The 26,881-nt window shown below is 30.3% G+C and overlaps 1 protein-coding gene across 5 annotated transcripts in view; it reads left to right on the top strand.

Moving 5' to 3' along the window:
* The first annotated feature begins 8,099 nt into the window (after window positions 1-8,099).
* Window positions 8,100-26,881, top strand: part of LOC136988290 (protein odd-skipped-related 2-like) — a 41,507-nt gene continuing 22,725 nt past the window's right edge. For 2 of the 5 annotated variants that reach the window (XM_067286175.1, XM_067286173.1), the window contains exons 1-3: window positions 8,114-8,212; window positions 9,015-9,061; window positions 12,518-12,576. In XM_067286175.1, the coding sequence (XP_067142276.1) occupies window positions 12,552-12,576 (25 nt within the window). In that variant the 5' untranslated portion in view covers window positions 8,114-8,212; window positions 9,015-9,061; window positions 12,518-12,551. Of the gene's footprint in view, window positions 8,213-9,014; window positions 9,062-12,517; window positions 12,577-23,544; window positions 23,641-23,700; window positions 24,013-26,881 lie in introns of those variants that run through there. The other 3 variants (XM_067286174.1, XM_067286172.1, XM_067286171.1) reach the window with 2 other exon arrangements.

Raw genomic sequence — 26,881 nt, 5'->3', positions numbered from 1 at the left:
ATCGTTCTATCTATTTTTCATATTTTAAATTCTTTCTGTATTTAAAATACTGCAAAATTCATTTTTGATTACATCTTTTCTTACATATCAAATTTAATTACGACTACAAAATATCGCATTTATTTTCATATCTTCTCATGCGACCTTCTCTCCTCTTGTCTACTTTCTCGTCCTCTCACTCTTCCTTTCTTCAGTTTAGACCCTCAAGTATGCTCTACCCCCTAATAATAGTAATATAAAATAGCCTATTTATTATTTTTAAGTTATTATCGTACTTATTATCGTCTTATTATATTTTATTTTGTATCTTTTAAAGCAATAACACTACATTATTTGTCTATAGTTTCTTTTGAAAGTTTCGTATATTCATTTTAATTTTTCAATATTTTTGGTAAAAATAACGCAGTTTGAATAGTATTGGTCTATTCCAAAACGTATTTACAATCGAAAGCCATAGACTTAACACAGTTGAACCCCCAATAACGGTCACCTTTGAACAACCATATTTTTTATATTCTCGTCAGTGGTCGTTGTTTACAGGTTCGACTGTATTATATTTATAAAAAAATAATAATAATAATTTTATAACCATATAATGCCATATAACCTTTTTACATGGCATGTTATTTAAATACATTTTAACACAAAGTAGCTCTTACAAGTTAGAGTAGACTTGCATGTTAGTAGGTTACATACAGTACGTTATACCTCTATGATTTTCATACTTAAAAGTAGACTAGTTATAGATGTATTTTTAATAAAAAAACTATTATTAATATTATATGATTATAGTACTTAGAAGTAGATATAAAACATCTTTTATGACATATTTGTATGATATAAAGAGACACGTCATGATGTAACTATGACATCAGAGATGTAAGATAGGCCTACCTTTTAGAACTAGTAGTGAAGGGTGATGCAAACTTTAACATATTTTTGCGTTGTGAATAAGACCTAAGGTATAAAACTTTGTTTAGAAGCTACTTCCATATTGTTAAAACTATTTCTTTCCTATTTAGAATATAATAATAGCCTATACAATGGTGTAAATTTTAGTTTGCTATGTAAATAAATTGAAATTTTTACATAGATTTAATTATTTAAAAATTATACAAGGTTTTGTCGATGTACTAGACTACAGAATAATGAGATATCAAATAGTTTATGTAATAATAAGCCTGAATTAAACACTATATAAATGAAAAATCAATGCTTTATATACTTTATTTCATAATAAATATCTATAAACAAACAGTAATGTTTATTATAACTAATTTATCTTACAGTTATAAATAATTCTAAAGATGATATTGCTATAAAAAGAACATACCTTTAGACAGAAGGAGTGAGCGCATTATACAAGCTAGCGAGTGTCTCTTGTTAAGACATTAATAAATTTGTGTGAATTGGACCGTGGGAACAACCAAGTTCTGGATTAGGGTTAAACCGCCGGTTCATCTAGTTGCTAGATAAACACGGCGATAGACCTAACCCTAGGTAGCTACGGTTACATTGTGGCCTTATTCCCACGCTCACCTATACCGAAATCATCGTCTCTCGTCCGCAAAACTTCTTCCCACATGTGCCAAGGTCAGGGTCTTCGTCTTTCTTGCTTCCTGGCTCTTGCTTCCGCTTTGAAATATCTCCCTGATAAATACGTGAAGTAGTTATAAACAATAAACACGCACGTCATATATTACAGAGCAGCAGATGCATAAATTGATTCTAATTCTTGTTAGATATACCTCGCACCTTTCTAGGCGTGAACGCGAGAAAATAAAAACTAGATCTAAGTAACCAAATACTAATTTTAAAATTTAAATTAATACAGTATATAAGAATCTATATAAACTTAAGAAAGATTATCTTTAAAATATTATAAACACGCATTAAAAAAAACTTTTAAAATCGAGCGACTTCTCACTAAAATAAATCTTCGAATACAAATAAACACATAACTCCACGGGACAATTTGTTTATTATTAAATTCTTTTAAGAATTACAAGTTAAAAGGCTACAGTTCGGTAAACGACTTTCTTATCTTGTGAAGGATAAACAAACTGATCTAAACCAAACATCAAAAAGATGGGCAATAATCAATTTAATGCTGCCATTAAATAAGTGAAACGTATCTTGAAACGTTGTATTACTAAGTTTATATTTGAGTCAAGGGTGTAGAATAAAACTGTTTAAACAGGAAAAAAAAAACCGTTAAAATTTCTGTTTATATATTGGGAGGGGGTTGGGCGATGACGATGAGTTAAAAAAAAAAAATTCTTATTGCCGGGTTTTGAGTGGATATAAATAATATTGCTGTGTACACTACACTGTACGCGTTTCTACTGCTAATTTCTGTAGTTTTTTTATAAAATAAAAATGCGTATGTATCTTGATAGGGGGGACAATTTGCCGTACAAAAATATTGGGGCGGTTACGAGCTAAAACTGTTTATTATTTTGATGACTACTAGACCCCATTTATTATGAAAGTAGAATAATTTTTTTAATATTTACGACTTATTCTCTATTATTATTGTTATTATTAAACAATTTTAATTCTACGAAATATCCAACCGAGAAATTTCCGATGTAAACAGCTGCGTTTTGTACGACAAATAAATAGCGAGAGTTTAGATGAATATAAACTATAAGCTCGTTATATTTGTATAAATTTATGTAATTTGGTTAAATACAATCAATATACAATAATTACTGGGCCGACTTCGATTAAATTAATGATGACTCGATCGATAATTATATGTGATCCGATATCTTCTACCGGTTCATTAAAAATGGCCGCATATCTTATATACAATTTTCCTGTCAACTGTGCAAGAATAATGGATATAATGGATAGATCTGAATCAATTTTCTTTCAATAAATTATGTTCTATTAACGAATTACTTAATTTAAGCTACTTTATTGAGTAAATCTCCTAATATCTAGATCCATGTTAAGTTCGATTTCATAACTAATTAATCTATTTATTTATTATTTTATATTGGAAAAAATGTCGACATTATAAGATAAATTATGCAAAATAAAAGAATTTAACTAATTAATTATAAACCCTTTAAACTTGTGGAATCGAATAATTCGGTTACCAACAAACGGGATTTATATTTATATAAAAATTAAAATTTTAATAATTCCGTTGATAGATGAATAAGCAAATAAACTTATATTTAATTTTTATTTTAAAATATTTAGTAAATAATATATTAACACTTTTAAAAATGTAACTTATACATAATGTTAGCTGCTGTTTCAGGCTTATTCTTAAAATAATTATAGAAAATTTATTTCGATTCTTAGATATTTTCTAAATGTTAAGTGTTAATTTGATATACTTTCTTCATCGGCTCAAATAGACTTCATTTTAAAGGGACGTCATGAATAATATATTTAAACTAGGCTTAGTAGCCGTTTATTAATTATGCGTACTGTTTTTAAGTCATTTTTGCTCCTTCCTCCCTGTTACATCGGTGTACAGTACATACTTTTGACAAACCACCTTTAATTACGTGTACAGTACAATAGTTCAAAAGTCGGGGGCTGACATTGAAGAAATGGCTTTAAGAAGTTTTGCAAATATTTTCTAATAGTAGATTCACATGACTAATAAGTAGGCTCATAAGAACAAATTAGTTGCCGGCAATACCACTTAAAAGAGTCCATGTAGACAATGCCTCGATCTCCTCCCTCCCCATCGTGTATAATGACGTGTAGTACAATACTTCTCGCGACCCTCTCCCCTTTAAACAGTGCACGTAATTAATGGACGGCTCCCTACTTTTATTTTAAAATTATCTACGATAGATATTTTTTTAAAAATTAATTTTATAATTCTCTAATTTTTTTATAATTTTTATTTATTCGTTATTTTTTCTAAAATAAAAGCTCTATTCAATAATAAATTCAAATAAATTATTAAGGTATAAATTAAGTACCGCTTGAGATATTATTAAATATCTTAACTTTGCTTTTAAATTAGTTTATTTCGTACATTCTTAATGAAAATAAGTAATTTAAGTATCAATACATTTGAAAATTCCTATCTTATTTAGAGCCGGTTGTAAGTAGCCTGAAATTTTTGAGCCTGTTGTTAGTGCCTGAAGTTTCCAGTATACAGACTATATTAAATTAAATAGACTACAGTACTATTATAGGATATATTGAATATTCACATATCTCGAAAAATGAAACTGCAGACAGCACTAACTGCTGGCCTTACCTGGCTAACACCTGCCTTTTGTGGCGTTTGCCACGAGCTCTACTAAGCCTATTAATTAACTGTCTGATGCGAAAAGCATGTTGAATTTTGTTGTTAAATCTACTTTTTTCACATAAAACTTGTTTATTTTCGTTATAAAAATATAGTAAATCGACTAAATAAATTATAAATTCATCAAAAACGTTTAAGTATTTAGCTCAAATTAATGAAATTTTCCAATAAGCAATAGCACTTACATGGAAAATAAGATACATCAATAATAGGGGCTTATATGTATTATTTTTTTAAATGTCATTTAAGGGCAGTATATTAATTATGTGTACAGTTTTTGATCCACTTTAGACCCTCTCCTTCCCTGTTGTATACAATTGTGTACTGTACTTTTAACAAATCTCCTCATCTTTAGTGTACAGTACAATAGTTTACAGATCACCCTTCATTGAAAAAGAATGTTCACTATTGTAAAATAAATGTTTAAATATATATTACAATAGTTCACAAACCCTACTTAAGTTCTTCAAATATTTTCTAGTAGATAGTAGTTTCATGTGACTAGTAACTATGCTTATTCTATAAGAACAAATTCGTGTGTCGCTAATATCACTAAAATAATCTATGTAGACGATGCCTCAATTCCTCACACATCACATAAACAGTCCCAAATAATATATAAACTGTTTATAACAGAAAATTGTATAATGTTCAATACAACAAACATATTTTAATCACTAGATAGAAGAAAATGAAACAAAAATATAGGGAACAATATATTAAAAAGATTAAATTTCTTTGTATATTTAAGATCAAAGACTAATCTTTAGTATACAAGGAGATTTGATTCCCCAAAGAAAAGCAAAACCACCTGACACCTGCGGTTTAGAACAATTGTATAATATGAAGTAACCATTATCAATAAACAAAAGATAATTTATTAATTTTATTAGATCAAATTAAATTAAATTTATAGAAAAGAAATAATCCTAAACCATGTATATAGGTATTTATTTTTAAATATTATTTTTAATTTTTTTTTCTTTTAAAGCTATCTTCTTACCCCATGCAGTACATCTGATATTAAATTTAATAAACCCGAAGAAATGATTAGACATAAATTAAATTTGATATTATTTTATTTTTATTTATGACAGTGACTGGTAAATAGAAATTGAAGTTACGCAAAAAAGTTGTGAAATATTTCGAAGGAAAATAGGTCTATATTCATTACGTTTGATAGGTTTATAACCGTACAATTGTGAAATCATACAGAAACACTTGCAGCCAAGTCTGTCAATTATGTTTTATTATAGTATAAACAAAGATATATCCTAATTTTATTTTTTTATAGAAAATTTTAAACCGAATCACGCAGTAAAATATTTGTAATTTAACTAAAAGCTAATGAGTTAACATCCTCTGAGAAATCTGGGTTCGAATCCGGGCGGTCGAAAAAACACCAAGAATTATTCTGTCTCTAATACCGTCAGGCGTCGTTCCTCAATACCCGGTCGTCTCCAGCGCAAGAGGGCCTGGGGACGATCGGATGATGATAAAGAAACATTCTGTATTTCATTTGTTTAGAAAGCAAAAGGCTAAAAGGGCCTGCTAAGAGGCAAAAGGTCCTCTGTACCCGCGTACCCATACAAGCTCTCGACCGCCCTGATTGCCCCCATTATGGGCCTTGCCGAATCCAACATAAGCTTGAAAAAAAGCCCTCTTATTAGTGCTCTCAGGGAGGAAAGACAAAAAAAAAAAAAGCTCTAAATATTGTTTAAGTTGTAGATAAAAAATTTAAACATTTATTTTATTATTTAAAAACTAAACAGAGTCATTGCAAATAAGAGATTTTTTTTGTTGTTAATAATTATATTTAATCACCTGTTTCAATAAACTATTTTAGAAGATATCTCGTGTTTAATATAAATCTTTGTTGTCATATCAACATTGTTTAGATACAGCTTAACTGTGATGTCATCGTTGACTTTTCTTATCGTATTTTATTTAAAACATTCCATTCTTTGCGTTTTAATAATCGAAGTGTGACAATTTGATAATTTTAACAGGAATTAATGTTATAAAAAAGCAATTAATTATTGAAATTTAACGCAAGAAACTAATTTATACGCTGAGGTTGCATTATCTGATTTATAATAAACTTGAATTTTATAATAAAATATAGTAACCTTTACACAAAGTAAACTGTTTTCAACTATACACTATTTATAATGCGCAGCTGTAAATATAAAAAGTAAACATATACAATGTTACCATAAATTCATATTAGGCCTATAGATTATAGATATTTGGAGATAAATATAATAACTTTGGGAATTAACATAATATTTATAAATATTTTCTGTATTAATTACAAGGATAATCTTTTACAGTGACATGAGCTTATGGGGGCTCGGGTCCATCGGTTAATGGAATAATTCATTTACTTGTAATTTAGAATCATTTTCACGATAGCATACTTCAACAATATTGTCCACCGTTTGTTTTATAGAATCCCGTGGCTATTTTAAATGTATACGAGACCCATGCTGAAAATTTGAAACCGAAAGAAATCTGCGATGAATTGATAGGAAGAAGAGCAGCTAAAAGAACATACATTTTATATACAGTATATTATAACATATTTACAACACAGGCTCTTTAATGATAAGTAATTTATTACACAACATTAATACATGTTTTATGGTTTTAATATCCTAGTTTATTAAAATAAAGCTGTACAAGTTACAGGTAGCGTACATTTTAATTTTTGAAGCATTTTTTAATGGAGATTTAAAACTGTAAGTTACTACTCGTTGCCACTAAAAGCAACTTAATAACTTGATGTTAATCAATTATATTTTGTAATTTAATCTATATGTTTTCATATAAGCGAATTTGTAATATTAACACCGGATCTGATTGATTTAGACTTATTTTTCAAATTTTTATAACCAGTTTAGCCCCACGTTGAGTCTTCTATGCATTTGAATCTGAATTCTAAAATCAGCATTTATACTTGTAAATTGTATTAAAATTGAAAAAAAGAAAAATTGGACAATAAGCGAAAAATAATAAAATAATACACAATAATTATATATATATATATATAGGCCTATATTGGCTATATACAGCAGTATTATGTTTAAAATATTTTAAAGTAGCCTACTAGACTACGACAAGCTTAACCATTAAACTCTAAAACATTAATATTGCAGTCTTTTATATTTTAATAAATAATTATGATTTCTTATCAGCAAGTCCTTCAGATAATATCAATAAGGAAGGCTTTTGGTAGATGTATATATCTTATACGGAGAAGCCTAACACGGTTCCAAGATAAATAGGAACCATAAAAGTAGAAAAGAATATAAGCACGAGCCGTTCTTAATTACTTCTATTCGTTTTCTATAGCATTAAGAAAACGTGAAAAGAAGAGCGATTGTCAAAAATTGAAAATTAGGGCGAGACCGAAAGCTATCCGTTGTTCCCTTTAAAATGTAAGACAGGCGTTGGTGTATTTATCAAGCTTAGTACAACCCTATCAATACAACGTAGTTAAAGCTGCCGCATATTACACATCCACAGATATCTCTGTTACCGACCAACCCACATCTTTTACAAATCCGAGAAGTAGTACCAGCGGCCTACAGCTAAAATCTAGGTGGACGGTGCGGTTTCCTTTGCCCCGCCCAAACCGAGGTGACAAGTATACTACTAACTTACCTGGCACGCATCCAACGGCAGCCGATGGTTGAGCAACCTGATTGGCTGCCGTGCAGAAGCTCAGGCGGGTGTCTGTTAACTCGGCTCCCCAATCAGAAGCGAGAGTCTTGTCTGCTCTCTGCATCGATTTCCTTGGTTCATCCCCTATCCACTATCTCGGCAGCACCATTGTACGGCGGTAGCCAACTGGGTACTGCCCTGATCATCCTTCTTAGTAAGGTTTTATTTGGCGTTTGGTTTAGCCTATAGGCCCACTTGGTAAGTCTTCCAATTTATAATTAATCTATCATTTTGTCCAACAAAATTCTGTTTAATATCAACCAGAATATATTAATATATATATATTTATTATTATTAATATTTTTTATTGGATTATTTTTGAAAATTTATCTATTAATATTTAATTAAAGATTGGAAAAGATGGATCCGGTTGAGTTAAAATATTCGACTTTATTATCATAAATCTGCATTTTTAATAGTTAAGTAGTTAATGGTTATTTGTTAATTTAATATTTTACTTGAATAATTTATTAGTTGAACTGTTTTTTAAGGAGTGTCGTAAATGCAATGCCAGGTTCGAATTAAATATTTTGCCTTTGTATTATTATGTATGCTTTTTTACAGATTTTAGCGATATTCTATAAGTTATGCCCTTAAATATAAGATTGGATTATGCTATTTGAATTATTAACAAGTGAGACAATCTATTTTAGCAGCTCCTAATTGTTGGCTTCCTTACAAAGCAGAGCAGTCAATAGGAGAGGTTGAGATCTTGCAGTTTCTTTAAGGAATTTTTCAATACCCGTATATAGGACATCTTTTCTTCTCTTAAATTAACTTCGTAAATAATATCTGGACTGTTTAAATCGATGTGGAAGTGTCCCATTTCCCTTTAAGTTTTGTTTAAAGATTAAATGACCTCATTACTGGTTAAAACGTTGACAATAACTCTTTAAGGTCATTGTTTCCGTATAATTATACAGAAACCATTATGCTATACACTTCAAAAGATCCGTACGTAAACATAATATCTTAATTTAAAGTTTTGTCTTTTTTTCAGGGGTAATACTTCAATGGAGAAAAGAAAACGTTTTAATCTTAGTCTGTGTAAGTTCTAAAATAGCAGGTGAAAGCGTTTTATATAAATTAAACTTTGGTAAATAAGAAAGACACGAATTTAAGTTTTTCATTATAATTTTCAACCCAAAAATATTTTAATTATTATATAAAATTGATTTACAGTTCTAAAATAACGCAGTTAATGTAACGATTAATTTGTCTATTCTCATCGATTTATTCATTGCAAATTTTATATAAGCGTTAAAGGAGTGCACTGTACATTCGTCAAGATAATAGAAAATATTCTTTGTCAGTTATACAATAACAAATATAACATTCTATATAATTTTACCAACAAACCTTTTACTTGCGCTTCTCGATGAAAGTTCAAACTCGTAACTCTAAAGTCCAAACGAGAAGAAATACGCAGATTCACTTTCACATTTAAATTATTCGTGCCATGATTGAGAAGTTTAAATTTTCATATATGAGAGAGAGATTTCTGCAGAAACAAGTTGAAATTTTTAATTTCCTGTGCTACAAGATAGCATAGCCCGTGGATATATGTGTTTAAACGCATATACCCACGCATATCTAGCATTGACCTTTCACTGAAACTACTAAGATAAACCAAAAGAATGTAGGGCCTACACCTATTAGTAGCATATTCAAGGAGAGGCCCCTTTTGTAAATAAAGCAATTAAAAAAAAAAGTAAGTACAGGAAAAAGATTTCAATGTGACAAACGCACTTATACATAATGCATAAGTGCATTTGTCACATTGCGCACATGTATATACTGCACTGTACAATATCTTAGAGTTTACTCTTTATCTGTAGCACTAGCGATACAGGGGTGAGTATAAGTTTGAGCGTTTTAATTCGGGTCCTCTCTAATATCCTATGGGCAGTAGTTGCGCTACTGATACCCAATGTTTAATTTTATAAAATTATAAAATGCATAAATTTATTATTGCTTATTTTCAGAGATGTTCAATATAAAATCTTTGAGATTTATTATATACGATTACATCCGTGTATACTTTTTCTAAGTTTAAGCTATGTAAAACAAAGGATCATATATTATTTTTTAATTTTAAATTTAATTTTTTTATAAATTATTTTATATGTATCAGAAAATTAATATAACGTAGGTTATATTGTATGCATTTTCATATATAATATATATCATACATTATAAACTCTAGAAAAGTGTATCATTGACTAGTTCCTTACATGCATAGAATTTTCAATTTAAATATGGACTAAATGTAAAATAAATATTTCAATAATAAACAGGTGGCCCAAAGAAAACAATTTACAACTCTTAATACTATATACATAATTTATATACAACAATACAATATTATAGATGTATAATCTTACATAGAAATATATACATGAATTCAAACTGATAGCCTTGACCTTTGAAACAAATTTAAATTTTGAAATAATTAGCCTCGTGAGAACCCCTAGTGTGAATAAAATAGTGAGAAACCCTTCGTTTATCAGTTAACCTTACAGTTAAGAACTATAGAACTATAGTCCCTATCTTATCGAATATACTGTATATTCTGTACACATCACCTCTATCAGATGGTTTAGTTTATTTTTGGTAGATTGTCAAGAAATTTTAAGTAAAAATCCAATTAAAACATACTAAAACTAATTTTCTCACAATCTTTTAATCATATTAAAATTAATTTTTAATATATTATAAGCCTACAAAAATAATTTTTCTATTGTTTTATATTATGGAAATTAGGTACAGGCTTCTAGCTCACACTCTTTTATTTGCAGTAGATAGATTATCCTAATATCTCGACATTGTAAATATATAAAATTAAATAATTTAATACTTAGAATAATAGAACAAAAATATAGCTTGAAAAAGTATGTTTTTATGGTTTAATTTTTTATTATAATCAAAATAGAATGTAAACTATAGAACTGTGAATTATTTCTTAATTAAAATTAAATATTTTACATTAAAATTTATTAGCAAAATGTAAAGAATGTTTAAAGAAATAAAAAAAAATAAATATTCCTAGCATACTACTGTATTCAGTTGTGGATTAAAACCCTCTGGACCCTCAGGCACAGAAATTTGGGGCTTCTCCGCATAATTTTACGACATCATAAACTAAGAACATTTAAATTGTAGCTATAGAATTATTCATAAATTATGATACACAATTGCATTTCCTTTTTCAATTTCGGGGCTCCCTTAGATTCGGGGTCCTTAGACATGTGCCTCACGTACTCTACTGTATATTAGGATTTTAAGAATAAATAATTAATTAATTAAATCTTACTTATTTTAGTTAATCATAATGTGAGATTTATATAAACCCGACAAAAGATATTATAAAGAAGTAAATAATATCTATAAATATCTTTAGATTTAAAGCATAAGAAGTAAATCAGGTAATAATTTTCTTGTGTAATCTGCAACATTCACGTAAAGGTCGAGAGACATTTACCCCGATTATAACCGTATGCAAGTTGGAATAAATTTACAATTAAAACCACAAATTATATTTTATAAACATGCTGCTAATGGGCTAATCTCTAAAGAGGAATATTCTTCTCACGAAGGAAGGTTTTCATGCTCTGTCTCCAATGTAGGTTACCTCGTTTTGCAGGGTATTGAAAATCCCACTAAAATGTTCTGTACGGAGCACCCCTGTTGGGTGAAAATGACTTTATACTAGAAATTAAATTTATCTCGTTGATTGGCCGGGGAAAAAAAAAATGCATTTCATACCTCTTTAAATGTTATTTTTCAGCGGAACAGATAAAATTTTAACAATTAATGGTTCTATTAGACGAAATTTTATTGTTTACTTTAATCGATTCTATGCTAACAAGGCGGCAGATTAATAAAAATAAAGTTTAATAGAATTATGGTTTTGTCAACATCATACTTCAGAATCCAGGACAAAACCAAATAGTTGGCTTATCTTTGCCACCATATGCTGCACTTTTTATCTTTCTGGATAGTTGACAGGAGTCGTTTCGATGTTTGATGACTTTCAAGTAGCTTACCTATATACTACACTTATAAAATTTACAATTTCTGATAGGGGTGATGCATATTTTAATTCATTTTCCAGTTTTGAAAACGATTTTACCTTAATAAACTGAATAAATCTATTAAATTTTTTATTATAGAAATTTTAAATACTGTATAATAATAAAAATATTTACAGAAAAAATTAAGAAATACTAAATAAAGTGTCATCATTCTTCGTGTTCCTGAAGTGTTTATCAAGAACGAAGAATGGACACTTTAATTTTTAAATTTTTTGTGAATGTTTTAAAAACAACTATCCTTTATGTTACCGTATAACATTACAGAAATGTTATTAATATTACTGTGTAACTGTACATAATTATTGCCATAATATTTTATGTGTTTTTATAAATTTTAGAAGTAATAAACACAAAAAAATAGCAAAATAATATTTATTATATTCATAAATTTTTGTTTTTCTTGAACAAGGAAGTGTAGAAGGTGTGCATGCAAGTTCCCCATCATGATGACAATCCTGACAAAAAATAGTGAGTTCTTTTGTAAATATTTTATATCTCTAACGTTAAAGTATTTACAATATTTTCTTTTGTAAATAAAATATAAGATATTGTCTCGGTTGCTTACTGTCCTATGAGCATTTAAACGGTTTAACTTAAGCATTAATATAGCTTTTAAATTTTAGCATTAATCATTATCAATTAAATTATGTTTTAAATGAGAAATCTTTTCGTTTCTTTATTATTTTAATGACAATAACCTGTCAAACTTGTAATAAAAATTTTTGTTAGAAAAAGACAATTTGAATCGGGAATTTCAAGTAAAAGGCATTTTCATTCCAAGATTTAGAAGTTTTCATTTGAAAATTATAAGAAAAATAATTTTATATTATAAAGTTGTGTTATTTTATAAAATTTCGATCCTTTTCCTAAATAATTTAAGCAAAATTGTTAAAAATTTTGCAACAATTCGCTTTAAATTATCAATAGCTTGCCCGTTTCACGTTCTATATTTTTAAATAAGAATTATATATTTTAATATTTAATATATTTTACACTTAAAAACTAATTTAAATTAATTTTTGCAAGAAATTTTGTAATTTTTAAAGACATTTTAAAAACAAAACTCCTTTGATGCTGTTTCTTTGCAACGTAGTAATGCGTTGCTTCTCAGTTTCTACAATATTATCTTATTTATTTATTTGTTTATGGAAGTCTTATACAATTAATTTTAATTACATAATGAAGAGAATTAAAATTAGTGTCAATTATCATTAAAGTTTAATCAAAATGATTATTATTTTTATTATAATTTAAGTCAAATTTAACCAAAAACCTTGAAAGAAAAGAAACGATTTTGATTGAATATCATTTAATTATCATAAGATTTTCATTATCATTCCAAATATTTGACATTAATGGTGATCAATGGTTGGTATTTCTACCTCGGAGTCGGTTAATCAAGAAAATTTCATCATCTCTTAATAAGATTGGATTCCCCTAAGAATTTGTCCATCATTAAGGAAATGGTATCTTATCTTAAATTTAGCATTTCACTTCGTAATAAAGGAACATAATTTGCTGCCGTTTAAATATAGAAAAATAATTTTTAATTAATTTATCAAGAAAAATATAGAAATTTACTGTAGAAATTATTTAAAAAAATATAATTTAGGGTTTAAGCAGATTGAAATCGATTTATAGTAAAAAAATTGTATGTTCATCGAGTTAATAATTAAGCTAAACATTTTCGAATAAAATTTTAATTGCAGACACAAGTGAAAATAACGAACGCATCCATCATTAAAATTAGGCCTATTCAATGTTCGAACTTGAAACACAGGTCGAAGGTTCCCTCCGACCAACGTGGAGTTTTCCGGGTTTTCTTCACGTGTCTAGCATCTAAATAGGGATCAGTTTCTCATAGAAAATCCTCTCCCCTTGGAAGATCACCCTCGAGTTGCATTGCTTTCTTCTATCATCTCACAGAAATTCCTCGAGATGCGTTGCCTTCTTTCAATTCAATCCGATCCAATTCGAACTTCGTTTCTTTACAAATTTCTCTGATTTATGTTTGAAATTCAAATTATCATTATTTTTATTATAATTTTAGTCGAGTTTAACTAAAACCCTAAAAGAATATCTATTTTTTTAAATTAGAATTGCTACCAATCCCATCAAATACCATATAATCATAGATGAAATATCACTAGGCATGGAGTTTTATAAGAAGTTACAAGACAAAACTTAATTAAACTACTTCTTGGTATGCCTGGTTTAAATCTTGGCAATCTCAGTGACAAATAAGAATATAATCCTGGAAATCCGTTCCTTATAGTTTATGAAGGGTTTTAGTTTGAAGTAATCCCAGGACATTCGGAAGATTCATTTCTTGTCTAAAATTAACATCCGAATGTTGGCTACTCAGCAGTAGTTAGTGTTAAAGAACTGGGTGGTCCGATCAACGGTACTTAATTGACGTTGGTGCGTGCGTCATTTCTCAGTGTTGGAGAACTGTCATAAAACCACTTTAATTACCACTGGCTAACTTTGTAGTCCGGTTGTAAAAGGACACAGTTCGACAACATTCGCCAACTTCCATCATGGCGATAGTTCTATTTCAAGTTGCTCATGAATCACCCTTCTGTTCCCCATCCAATCAAAACATTGGCTTAGATTACAGGGTAATTATCTGTAGGCGGATGGTCTCGCTTCCCCCTGTCCGACTCCCGGACGATTGACATTCGTAGCTGTCCTTCTAACATTCTTTCTTCGACTGACTTGATGAATCACTTACACTTGTCTGACCTCAATAAACTAACAACCAAATATATATGTGCTTAGAGTAGATCAAGTGCTTATAAAACACGATGATTCATCACTACATTCGAAGATTTGCCCGCTTGTTTATTTGTATTTGGCTTATAACTGTGCTCTTCTAAAATATTATCAGAAATATCGGCGATAATGTTATTTTCTCTTTGAACTACTCGCCTCTTTTCTAAACCATTTCACCTTCAATTTTCCGGCCTACTCATTAAAATCCTTTAAATTTAGCATTCTCGAAATCGACGCGTTTAAAGAGCTTCAAATTCTTTACTAATTTTAACTTTGAACACAGTTTAGAACTGCGTAATACGACCTTAACAAAAATTTAATTCTGTAATTTTTATGAGGCATAGGCGAGGAATATTTTATTCATTTTAAAATGGATTTTTTCGGAATTAAAAAAGACACAATTCATCTTACGATATAAAACAGGAAGACTTCATTTTATTTTAAATATCATTAAATTCAGTAAATTAATTATGAGTTTTCTATAAAAAACGCGTAAAATAAACTATTTGCAAACAGTAAACATCAGCAGGAACAAAGGTATTGCGACAAAACAACCATAAAAGGAATTAGACTACTTCTAAGAACTGGGCAAACGTGAATTTTCTTCCAAACTTTGCAGCTGTGTTTAATTGTTCGGGTATATAAATAAAATAAATGAGTAGTTCCTACAGTCAATGTGTTTTGCTGAACACATATAAGCATACAGTCTGCGAACGTCGGTTCCTTTCATCTTCTCGAGCCGACAGTTATCTGAAGCCAACCGTGTTTGTTTGGTGACAACTAACTTCAAAGTGAGGCGACTAAAACACAAAAATCAATGTATTATCAGCCTTCAGACAAATCTTAGTTACAACTCAAATAAGTTATTAATGATTAAAGAACCGAGGAGGGGACCTTCAAACAATTATTCGCAACCTTTTCCACTGATTCATTAATATCACCCGAAGGCAATGTTATAGGTGCTGTATAGGACATACAGATTTAATATTTACACAATTGTTTTTTGATCGATAAGTAAATATTATGACAAAATAAATCATATAATTAAAATGGAATTGTATATATATGCTAATTACATAAGGTGGCTTCATACATAATACTGTATACGTCATAAATCTTTGGGCTAATGTAACGATCTGTTTCGAAATGGCAATCCCCTGTTCGCTTACATCGTGAATAATAAACGATTAGTGTCATTGGATCTTCTATATAATTACAGTATAGTAATGGGGACAACTGTACTTTCCCCAGGCAATAAACACTCGTCTTGTCGACATACTGGACGAATTGTAAATGATTATAAAAATTTTTAAATAATCTTCGACCAAAAAGTCTTCATAATTAAATAGTTTACTCCGTTCATAAATTTAAATGTTAGCCATTAAAATACGCTACTTGAAAAACTTATAATTTTTATGATCATTTCAAAAATACTTTGTTTTCTTTTAAAATAATAATGTGGCTTATGTCGAAACAGTTTACAAACTATTACCGGTAACTTTAAACAGCTGTTAGCTAAATACTTACCTGCTGTTAGAATGTAAACATATATCCCATAATTAAAAGGCATTTTAAGTCTTCGTGTTAAAATGCACGCCTTTAAATTATAAAAAGAGAAAAACAAATGCACAACAAGCCATTCTATAAAAGAGCTGAGTAGTCGTTTACGTTTCAAACTTGAAGTTACTCAGGTATCTATACAACATGTGCTCTAAGCTACTCCTCTTTGGTAAAGTATTGTCACATAATATTTGAAATCGTAGTCTGTACGTTGGAGTTACAAAACAGGTTGGCCAAAAAATCAGTTAATCATTGTAAGGTCTGAATTCTCTTATTAAAATACTACATTACATATAAACTGCAGAATGAAATCATTCGTATTAATGTACAAATATTACTATATTTCGTGCATTAACTGACTTTTTAGCCATCCTGTATTGTTAACATTTATATTATTTTCATATTAATATTACTATACCTATTATTTTCTATTGCAATTGTTCATTATCTATATAATAGTTAGATAATGCAGTTACTCGGGCATCTATATAATACGTGTTCTACGCTACTCCTCTTTGGTATGTGAATTTTTCTTCGTTTTAAATTAAAAATAGAAGTTATTCGCATTTAATATCTGACAAATTTTAAATTGAGGCATCGAGTTTTAAGGATTATACTTAGGCCTGAACTTGAAACTTTTTACGTGTTATCCAGCAGAATTTATGTGATAAAGATTAACTTCTGACATCTAAAAATATTTCTTATTTTAAAAAGTTAAAGAATATATATATATATATATATTTTTTTAATATCAACTACAGAGACTTATAGCGACGAAGAATGTTAGCTTAGTCTGTAGGCCCGATTTTCCTTTTGATGTATGCTATTATCGTATGAAAAATAAACAACTGTGGGTTTTAAAATGCATTTTTATGGCTAATAAATCAAATGACATAAGTCTTTTCTCGAGCAGATAATTTTGTAAGCTTTTCTATTCTATGAATGCAAGCATTTTTCAAGCGTAACATAAAACAAAATTTTAAAAAAGTCGTGATATTTCATTAGTAAAAAGGAAAAGAAATGGGACTGTGAAAAATTGGGTTTATTATTTAAAAAAATACCCTTTAAATATAGAATTATTATGATTAAAAATAAATATTTTATTCTGTGAAGACAATCCGATTAGAAGCAGTCTACTTCAGGTTTTCTTAGACATAAATAGTATAGAAAAAAGACAGGAGATAGTTTAATAAGAGTATAATAAAATACTTTCTAAACGCTCTCATGAAAGCTGAAGAGTGTATAAGAACACCGACGTCAGTTACTTAATGAACTCGTTACAAATTCAAATGATTATGACAGTTGGGTAGCTGATGAGCTTATGTCAAGATGGTCTAATTCTGATTATTCAGAGCGCGTTTAAATGCCCAAGGCAGAACAACAATCGTCTCTGCTTCTTAACCTGTCCCATAATGAGTTCTTTTATTATTAAACTACGTGCCACCATCGCTCCGATATCGTCAAAGATTTGAATTTACGAGATAGATAGGCCAATCTAATTTAATGGCACCGTATTTTATACATTACGGTAGACGTAAGTTAAAGAATTGAATATTATTCTCTACAGGAAAATCGGTTTTTTTAAAATGAAGTCTACCCTTCACCAGAAACTAATTTTACTTGTAAATTATACAATAAATTAGCATTGTGAGAGCCAAAATTTCTCTTGATATGCTATTTACATAAGCCTGTAATCTACCGAAGTTTTCATGCTGACCAGCAACTCTTATCTCAATTTTTCTTTTTGTGGGTCAACTAAGGTAGTTGTTTGCCTTGGCAGAGTTCAAAATGTTAGGTCAGTTGCCAGAAATAAATCGTCGGCACAAGTCGAAACGTCCAAAAGTGAAGCCTTGAGTAGTTAAGCCCGCATTCCATTTAAACGTACGCAAAGAACAATTTGTAAATAAAACACTTTTATAACTTCGAATAATAAATCAGGATTTTAAAAGAGGGGAAAAAATCCAAGAATTTATACTTATTTAAATTTTTAAGCCAGTTCCTGAATATTATATAAGCTTACAATCGATGCTCAGCTGGTATAGGCTATATAATCTATTGAAAATTATAGGCTTAAGAGTTTAAAGAAAAATATTTTGAAGAGAAAATTATAAAAGAAGTAATGCATTGATAAGTAAATTATATAATCCAGCTTTATCTATGTTTTCTCTAAAATCTTCGAAGAGATTTTAGAGATTTTCTAGTCGACCTTGCGCTTTGACTTCCTATTTAGTCTGAGTGTTTGCTCATCATTTCCCATCCTTCAAAAATAAGATTTCAAAAATGATTAGAAAAAATTTTAATCTTACAACAATAATGGCTTATTTTGAAGTTTGTTCTATGTTATTTGTATAGCAATTTGTAAAAAATTACGTCTTGTTTTAAGAGATGAATAGGCCTATATCAATAGATATCGACAATTATTTTCTTCCTGTCTCTTTTCCTGTCTATCTGTTCAGATAATTTAATATTTATGTAGTAATTTCAACACAGATTTATTAATTTATTTATAAATTTAAAGCTTGAAGGAATTCCCTTTTTTACTTTATTTTTGGCTTATACATAGATACTTATTTCTTATGAACTCGTCAGCATGCCACTTGATATAGTAAGTTATCGTAATGGCTGCGGTGCAAGAATGTCTGAATGGTAAGAAATCCTTCGGTAAGCAACGTTCATGCTTACAGACCAGTCTCAGGGATTAACTTTAAGTAGCTGGATGAAATTGAAGTACGTGAATCCACGCCAAATACGGGAATTGTATCCATGGGTTGTTGACTGTCACACGAAACTATCCGTTGATTGTTTACAACTAGATTGGAGACACTCCAACATGTATCCCTTTAAACCAGTCTCAAACCAACACCTGAGTACACAAATGTTAATGATTTTCCACTTAACAGTTGTTAAAGTCTAGTGTGAAATTATTCAACCTCGAAAACAGCAAACTAGACAAGGAATGTTTGTACTAAATGTTAGTTTTATTGTTTTGTTTTTAAATTTTAGACTGTTGTGTTCTCGTTTTAAATTTATTGTTTCTTTTCTATTTGAGAAAAGAAAACAACGATAAGTTTTTACTGTTTTGTGAACAATTCGATAATAAAATTAATAAAAATTCGTTAAGAAACGAGGCGAAGAATCTAGTCTAATGTAAGAGGAAGTTTTAAAGATCTCTTTAATCCGGATTTCAAAGATTCCATTCATTGCTGCAACTCCTGTTACATACGGTCGGGTTTAACAGGGCTCATAAAGATTCGACTGTGTTTTAACTAACCTCTTGACACCGGAAGATTGCAGAAGCAAAGTAACACCTCGGTCGAACGAAAGTGTACCATGTTACACGAACCAGTGCACCTCCCCAGATTTGCTACCGGACACTTCTAGTCTTTTCATTCATCACATATACTGCCATTAGAACTAAGCAGGGTGGGTACCATGTAAACAGCACATATCATGACAGACGGGGAGGCCATGTGTTATTTGACACCACCACCAGCTCTGGAACGTGGCACAGGACATACTACTTAATTATGACAGCGATAAACTGGGGTGAACTCGACGACAGATCTTCGCAGCATTCCCTAGTCTAAAGGACATTCCAAGACCCCGTCTGGCAAGTGGGATTTATGTTGTTGGTTCAGGAATATTTGTAGCATTTGTTCTGCCACCCGCTTCACCAAATTTATACATGAATTTTCGAGAGACTCTACTTAGAAGCGAGAACTGAAGCAATTCTTCTTTCTTTCATATCACGACGTTGATGTATTGATGCGGAAAAAACAAAAATTGCCGTTATTAGGCGACTTATTGGATTATTTAGATGAGATCAAACTCGAATAATTCGTAATTAATGATATAAAAAAAACACTTAATAACAACGATGATTTTTTGGCTGTGCAATACGTGACTGACGGCCACTGCGGCGCACGTGGCATTCTTGTAGCTTGCGGCTAACTGTGACGTCACGAGCTGGCAGCTGGTCTGTCAGGTACCTTCTTCCCCTGAGTGGCGTGGCGGAGTGGTAAATTGCCCCTCTCCTGCTCAATATGGGAACTGGAAACATCTGCTGACTCCGTCTTATCTTCGGCTTCATCTCTACACTTTGAAATACGTCGAGGAAATTTTAGATGAAGTCAACTATAAATCCTTATAAAACCATCATTGTTCTTTAGAAAAGATTTTACTGTCTGGACAGTTATATTAGTGTTTAGGATGAAAACAGTCGAAGTGTTTGGATTTATTACCGTATTCCGTATCAATTCAGCAAGACTAAGATAATATATTTTTTTCCTCTCTCTTCCTATTTTTTACGGGTGTATATTATGTTTACAGCAAATTTTTCTATTTTATCATTATCTTTACAGACAGGACCTTTGCAACATTATACTGTAATTATGTTTTTAAAACGGCGTATACAAAAAATGCCAATTTAGTATTAAAATAATTCTTTATGTGATGCTCTAAGTTTCCTCTTGTTGATTGAGAAAATAGAGCTTCACACCGCATAAATCGCACGTTTTACAATAAACGTAGAAGATAAATCTATTGAAAGCCTGAAAACACTAATAAATCAGTACTTTCGTAACTTGTTACGCTTTCATAACGTGGTAGCCTATAAGAAGTACCGTTATCCGGCTTACATAACTCATTTAAAAGGTGTTATTTTCGAAACTAGGATGATTATATTAAACAAAATTTATAACATGTAAATAAATGAGATCACAAAGTAAAAAATATACCATTTAAAAGCAGTAAAGACACGCTGTTTAAGTAGAAATTGCACTGAAAACAGACATTAAATCAGTCATCATGATTTCATTCATGTTACCAAACAGGTTATTTGATTAATGTTCATATCTCGCGATAAATCGATGAAAGTTATGTCAGTAGAACCATAATTTATTTAAGAAAGTAGCAATAATTCTTAGAAGTAAACTTTTAATTTCTTCCATCTTTTTAACAAAATTTTATTTGCTTTTCATTTAGTTCAAATCTTATAAATTACGAAATGAACTTTCATTGTCAGCATTCAAAAAGTTTTATAGATTCATATTTTAAAAATAATTTACAAATTTTTAAAGAATTAGATTTAAAAATTTTTATATTTTGTAGAATAGGTGCGATCAAACTATAAATTAATTATAACAACAACTTCGATATTTACAATCTCCAATGAGAACCACTTCTAAACAACGGCCATTTTTTATTTATGCTTTCGTCAGTCAGAAGTTTGACTGTATTTAAAAAAAATCCGAAACTCAGAGTAATAATTCATGTTAACTTATAAGTCTAACATGAAAAAATACCTTCATGGAGATTAAATTTATTTAGACCTCATATTATCATATAACTTTTTTTATATTTAAATTATTTTTAAAAAATAATACAAACTTTACCCGAAAATAATATAAAAAATTAAAATTAATGTTTAGGAGAAATAAAAATGCTTGTAATAAAGTTTAATGCCGTGAAATATCTTAAAAGCTATTTCTTTCAGATTAAACTAGCTTTACAACACGATAATATAATATTGTAGCTCAGAAAAATTCCATAAAGAAAGCTTGTTTTATGAAATTAATGTTTTAAATTTTTGTTTTTTTTTTCTGATAAAATGAATTGTTTTTATCTTCCTTCAAATTTCGAATAAAACTTACAACTAAAAGCGCAATGAACAAATTAAAATTTTAAATTTTCCTCCAATTAGCTTTAATTTAATCAGAATTATCCGTTTATTTGTGACGTAATAAACGATTTCCTTCGGTAAACTTAGCAATGATTTTTTTTTTGTATTTAAAAGTCATTAATTAAACTGCTTTTAAAAGCGAATGTGTGGAAAATTCCAACATTATTAAATTTTATGGTGTGAAGGAGAGAGAGGACGTTGCATGTTGTGGGTCAGTGCAAAGAAATCACGATAAACAGTCCCGTTTGCTAGAGGCGATAGACAATTCACGATTTTCTTGTCGTGACGAAACTCATTAATTCTTACTCTCAACGTACTACAATACGCACACGTCTTTGGGACTAGACCTATAACACGAACTTGAATTATTAAACGAAGGTAGAAAAAAAAAGTCAGCGGATTATGTTCTTATTCATCTTCCTTTCTCTTTTTTAAATTATAAACTACGCGTTTGAAACGAACCGAACTCCTACGAAGGAGAAAGCCCGTTATTTTGTCTTCGGGCTTTCATTCATCATAGTAGATGGGCCCTATCAGGGGTCTCATCTCGTGTCCAATACATTAAGTTGTGATTCTACTGTTTGCCACATACTGAACACTGTCCAAACTATATTTAGTCGAGGGAGACAGCTTGGACATACTGGGACTAGTCTTTCTGTCACCAGACACAGTCTGTTATTGTGTCTGACAATGGCTCACACGCTCACTCGACTTTTGCCTTTGAAGTAAATTCTGAAGTCAAAGAAGAGGGGGGGACTCAACACAACAATGAATACGGGACAATAATATGGCCTAGGCCCACTCGTTATTCTTTTCAATCTAAACAATTTTAAGCTTGTTTACTTTCTTCCTCTTGTTAAAAGACAAATCAATTCTTTGAGGTTTAGCTTTTACGAGGCATTAAGTCGAGACTGGCTCTTCAAAGCACTACTAAGAACGGGCCTCCACCAAAGAAATTCTGCAAAGTTTCTTAAAGTATACGGAAAATGTTACGGTAATTTAAAACTTTAAAATTATAAAAGTAAAAAAATAAAATAATTCCGGAGAATTTCCTAATTTAAGTTTAATTAATAAATATTTGATTTTCACAAACACTTATAAATTTTCTTCAAATAAATTACGTAAAAGTCATGGTTTGCCTTCGGATTTAATTTATCATTCAGTCTTGTTGTTTCTTCAATTTCGCAATATGTTGGAGATTATCAACCAGTTAAAACAAGGCCGGTTTCATATTAATTACATCGGTACCTCGTATCATCAAATAAAAGTGAATTGAGCAGAATAGCCAGGCGATCGGATCAAAAATTGATTCGATGTCGAGACAGGGGAGTAGTAATGTCACCACTCGTACATTCCTCGAGTTGTCTGCTTGGAAATTCAGTCCAATGGACCCCTCGAGAGCTAGTCCAATGGGACAGGAAGCGTAGTAACAAGTCACTTTCTTCTCGGACTGCAACTCGTCAAACCGAGCAGCGTTAGAGCAGCGCCATTCGTTTCAGCTACCATCAACGCATCTGGTAAATAATGAGCCAAGCAGTTAGATACGTGAAAAGAAATATGATTGTCTTCCTTTTCAGACTATATATTCCGCTGTTAACAAAGCTTCTCCTTGCCTGTCTTCGTGGCCTCTTACAAAGCACTCCCCCTGCTGGAGATCGGAGACTACATTAGACGGAGGAGACCGCCCGGAGTGTCCTTGATTGCCCGATTCTCGCACAACGTCTGTCCACTTGGTCAAGTTTCATTCAACTTGTCTGTCGTCTGTCGCTTACTTTTTAGAAGTTGACGATAGCAGATGGAAAATATGAACTGTTCAGTCTTGGCATTCCAACCGGTTACGACGGCCCTTGAGCAAAGGTTAGATTCTCTACACCTATTTCCTGAATTTGGTATGATCCTTTCAGTTATTTCGTTCCATTAGTGAAACTTATAATGCGATTCCACGCTTTCATTCGAACTTAGGTCACAAACAAGAAAAAAAAAAATCAATAACACTAAAAACTTTCCTTTACATGCGCTTAAAAACGGCCATAAAAGCGGATGAAACTGCGCCTATTCAGCTTCACAAGTAAAGCCTGATAATAATTATAAATGTACAGAAAATAAAAATGGAAACTGCCTTTTCTAAATTTTCAAAGGTCCCACACGCACTGTGATGGAGGATTTTATAGAATTAAAGTTTTGACACCAGAAATTATTTGCTATATTGTTAATATTGTAACTAGTACTATAGAAAATACAGCGTGGCACTCGTATTACTCGAATGTCTTCCGCCTTCATGTTTCGGATTTCTATTTATTTTCTGTTGTAAACTGACAACATGCGCGCAAAATGTCAGTTTGTATCAATAAATGCCTATTGTTTTACGCTTCTAAAATCTAATTACAGTCAAACCTCTGAACAACAGCTACTGACGGGAATATAAATAAATGGCCGTTGTTGGGAGTGGCCGTTATTTGGAGGTTCGACTGGATATTATTACTATAACTATAATTTATTGCGTATTTATCTATTATTAATTTCTAAAAATATATCCATTAATTGTAATTATTTTAAGCACTTGAAAATATCTTATTAAGTTTACATAATTGAATTTTATTATAAGATTTTATTGATAAAATAAATTTAGTAATCCCTTTCTCTCTCTAGGCAAATAGTTATATTATAGAAGATTATTATTATTATTATTTTTTATATATAGGCCTAAAGGAAAAGTAACGAAAATATATAAATCTACTGTTTAGATTTATATCTATTCAAAAAATAGTTATTATTCTTTCTTTGTTTTTATTTGATAAAAACGGATGCGACGAGGCTTTGAAAATCTTGCATTAAATATTAGATTAACATGTTTAACCCGAGGGGTTGTGTTTTCCTGTTTTCCATTGTAATGAAATTCAGTATTAAACAAGACATTATTCTCATCAACTGATTAAAATATTACTACTTTCTGCGTATTTTTCGTATGAAAAAATATTTCTAAATATAATAAAACCGGTTAAAATAATATTTTTTTCCCTGCTACTTCGGGGTACAGTTTGGCCCGGTGGTCCTTGTACAGTACTAGAAAACAGCAACATTTTGTGTTAATTCGGGGAGCTACTTTTTGGCCCGGGTCGCCCCTGTACCACAATTTGGCTCGGGTGATGTCATGTCAGAAAACAGCAACAGCGACAACAACTTCTGCTACTTCGGACAAGCTATCACTTTGCTAAGTAGTTTCCCAGCAATGCATCTATATTTTTTTCAATAATCAGAATTCTTGAAGTTAAATTATTATTATTTTTTTATTAATTTATTTTAAAACTTTTTAGTTTTTTTCAAGACAAAATTGTAATTTTACAGAATATACTTCTTGTAAAATTTTATTTAAGAAACTTAGAATTGCATTTAGGCCTATATGCATTTTTTCAAAGGGAAAAAAAAGTTTCGGAAAAGTGTCCGCTATTTACAGGTGGCCGTTTATTGCAGATTTGACTGTATTTATTTATTTTTAACATAAATTAACTCTTCTTTATTAAATATCAAGTTTCTAGAAGGAAAATATTAAATTTTTATTTTTTGTATAAACTTATTCTATGATTAGTATAATTAGTAAGTTATATTTAACAGGCCTTTTGCTGTATTAGATTATTTGGTCTTGTTAAATCTTATTTATCTTAGACAAGTTCGACAGATCTAAATAAGAGCTAGATCATAATTCACACGTAACCTGGATCTTATCAACTGAAAATGATCCATTTAAAATTTGATTATCGAGTTTTGTCCAATTAAAAAACACGACTTTTGTCTCAAATTAGAGGTGGAATAATCTCATTTAATAATCTTAAATAACTTTTATGAATTTTAAACTATAAAGAATGAGGTTTTATGGGCGAATTTATTTACTTTTCTTCAAATTATTCAAATGTTAGCAAGTTGGCCTAGGATGAAAGTATCACAAGCTATGATATTTACGACGCTAGCGCTAGAATTTAACCTTTTTTTCCTCTAATTAGACGATTATATAGTCAATATATATCACGGAAATAGATTAACCATCAAATTAGAACAAGGTCGAATACCAAAAAAGATTTAAAGCTAACACAAAAAGAGTTCGATCGATGTTGTAACTTAGCAAAGAGATGGGCGAGGACATTATGTGGGCAGTAATGAAAATGATTGAAAGAAGAACTCAATTAATAACCATTGCTGTCAGATCACAAAGAGAACTTCTTATCGGGACCACATGAATTACTCGAACATGTAGATAGAGGAATAATTGGAAGGTTCGAGGCACACCCCACCCGTTAGTTTTTCTTACAGGTCTACCACCCCTCCCCGATCAGAATAGTGTTCTTAGTAGAAAGTGCCACCTTTGGCAGCACACAGTTGCGTTATCTCTTCCCCAGAGGCGGGCACTTGTAGACTCGGGCAACCCATTTATATTCATTAAGGTGACTGCAATGTCGTTTATGTACCAATTATCGTTAATGTTTAATTCCAAAAATCATGATGTGCTCGACATGTAACATACCGACCAGGCCGTATTTGAAAATTAGGCTGCTGGATTTAATGTCTCTTGTGCGGTAACAAGAAATCGCAATTGCTCTTTGGGACAAAAATACCGAATGTTACTGATTGATATGGTCCTCCAGAGACAAAATTTGTTTTTATTAAAGCCTCTCGTTCTTTGCTAAGAGTTTCTCGACCGTCTAATTGATAAAAATAATGCAATTCGATTCTATATTTTATGAGTAAAAATTACGCGTAATTTAT

The sequence above is a fragment of the Centruroides vittatus genome, unplaced genomic scaffold, assembly GCF_030686945.1.
Source record: "Centruroides vittatus isolate TY-2023 unplaced genomic scaffold, ASM3068694v2 scaffold_324, whole genome shotgun sequence".
NCBI lineage: Eukaryota > Metazoa > Arthropoda > Arachnida > Scorpiones > Buthidae > Centruroides > Centruroides vittatus.
Note: the sequence above shows the minus strand (reverse complement) of the source record. Positions and strands in the feature narration are given on the sequence as shown.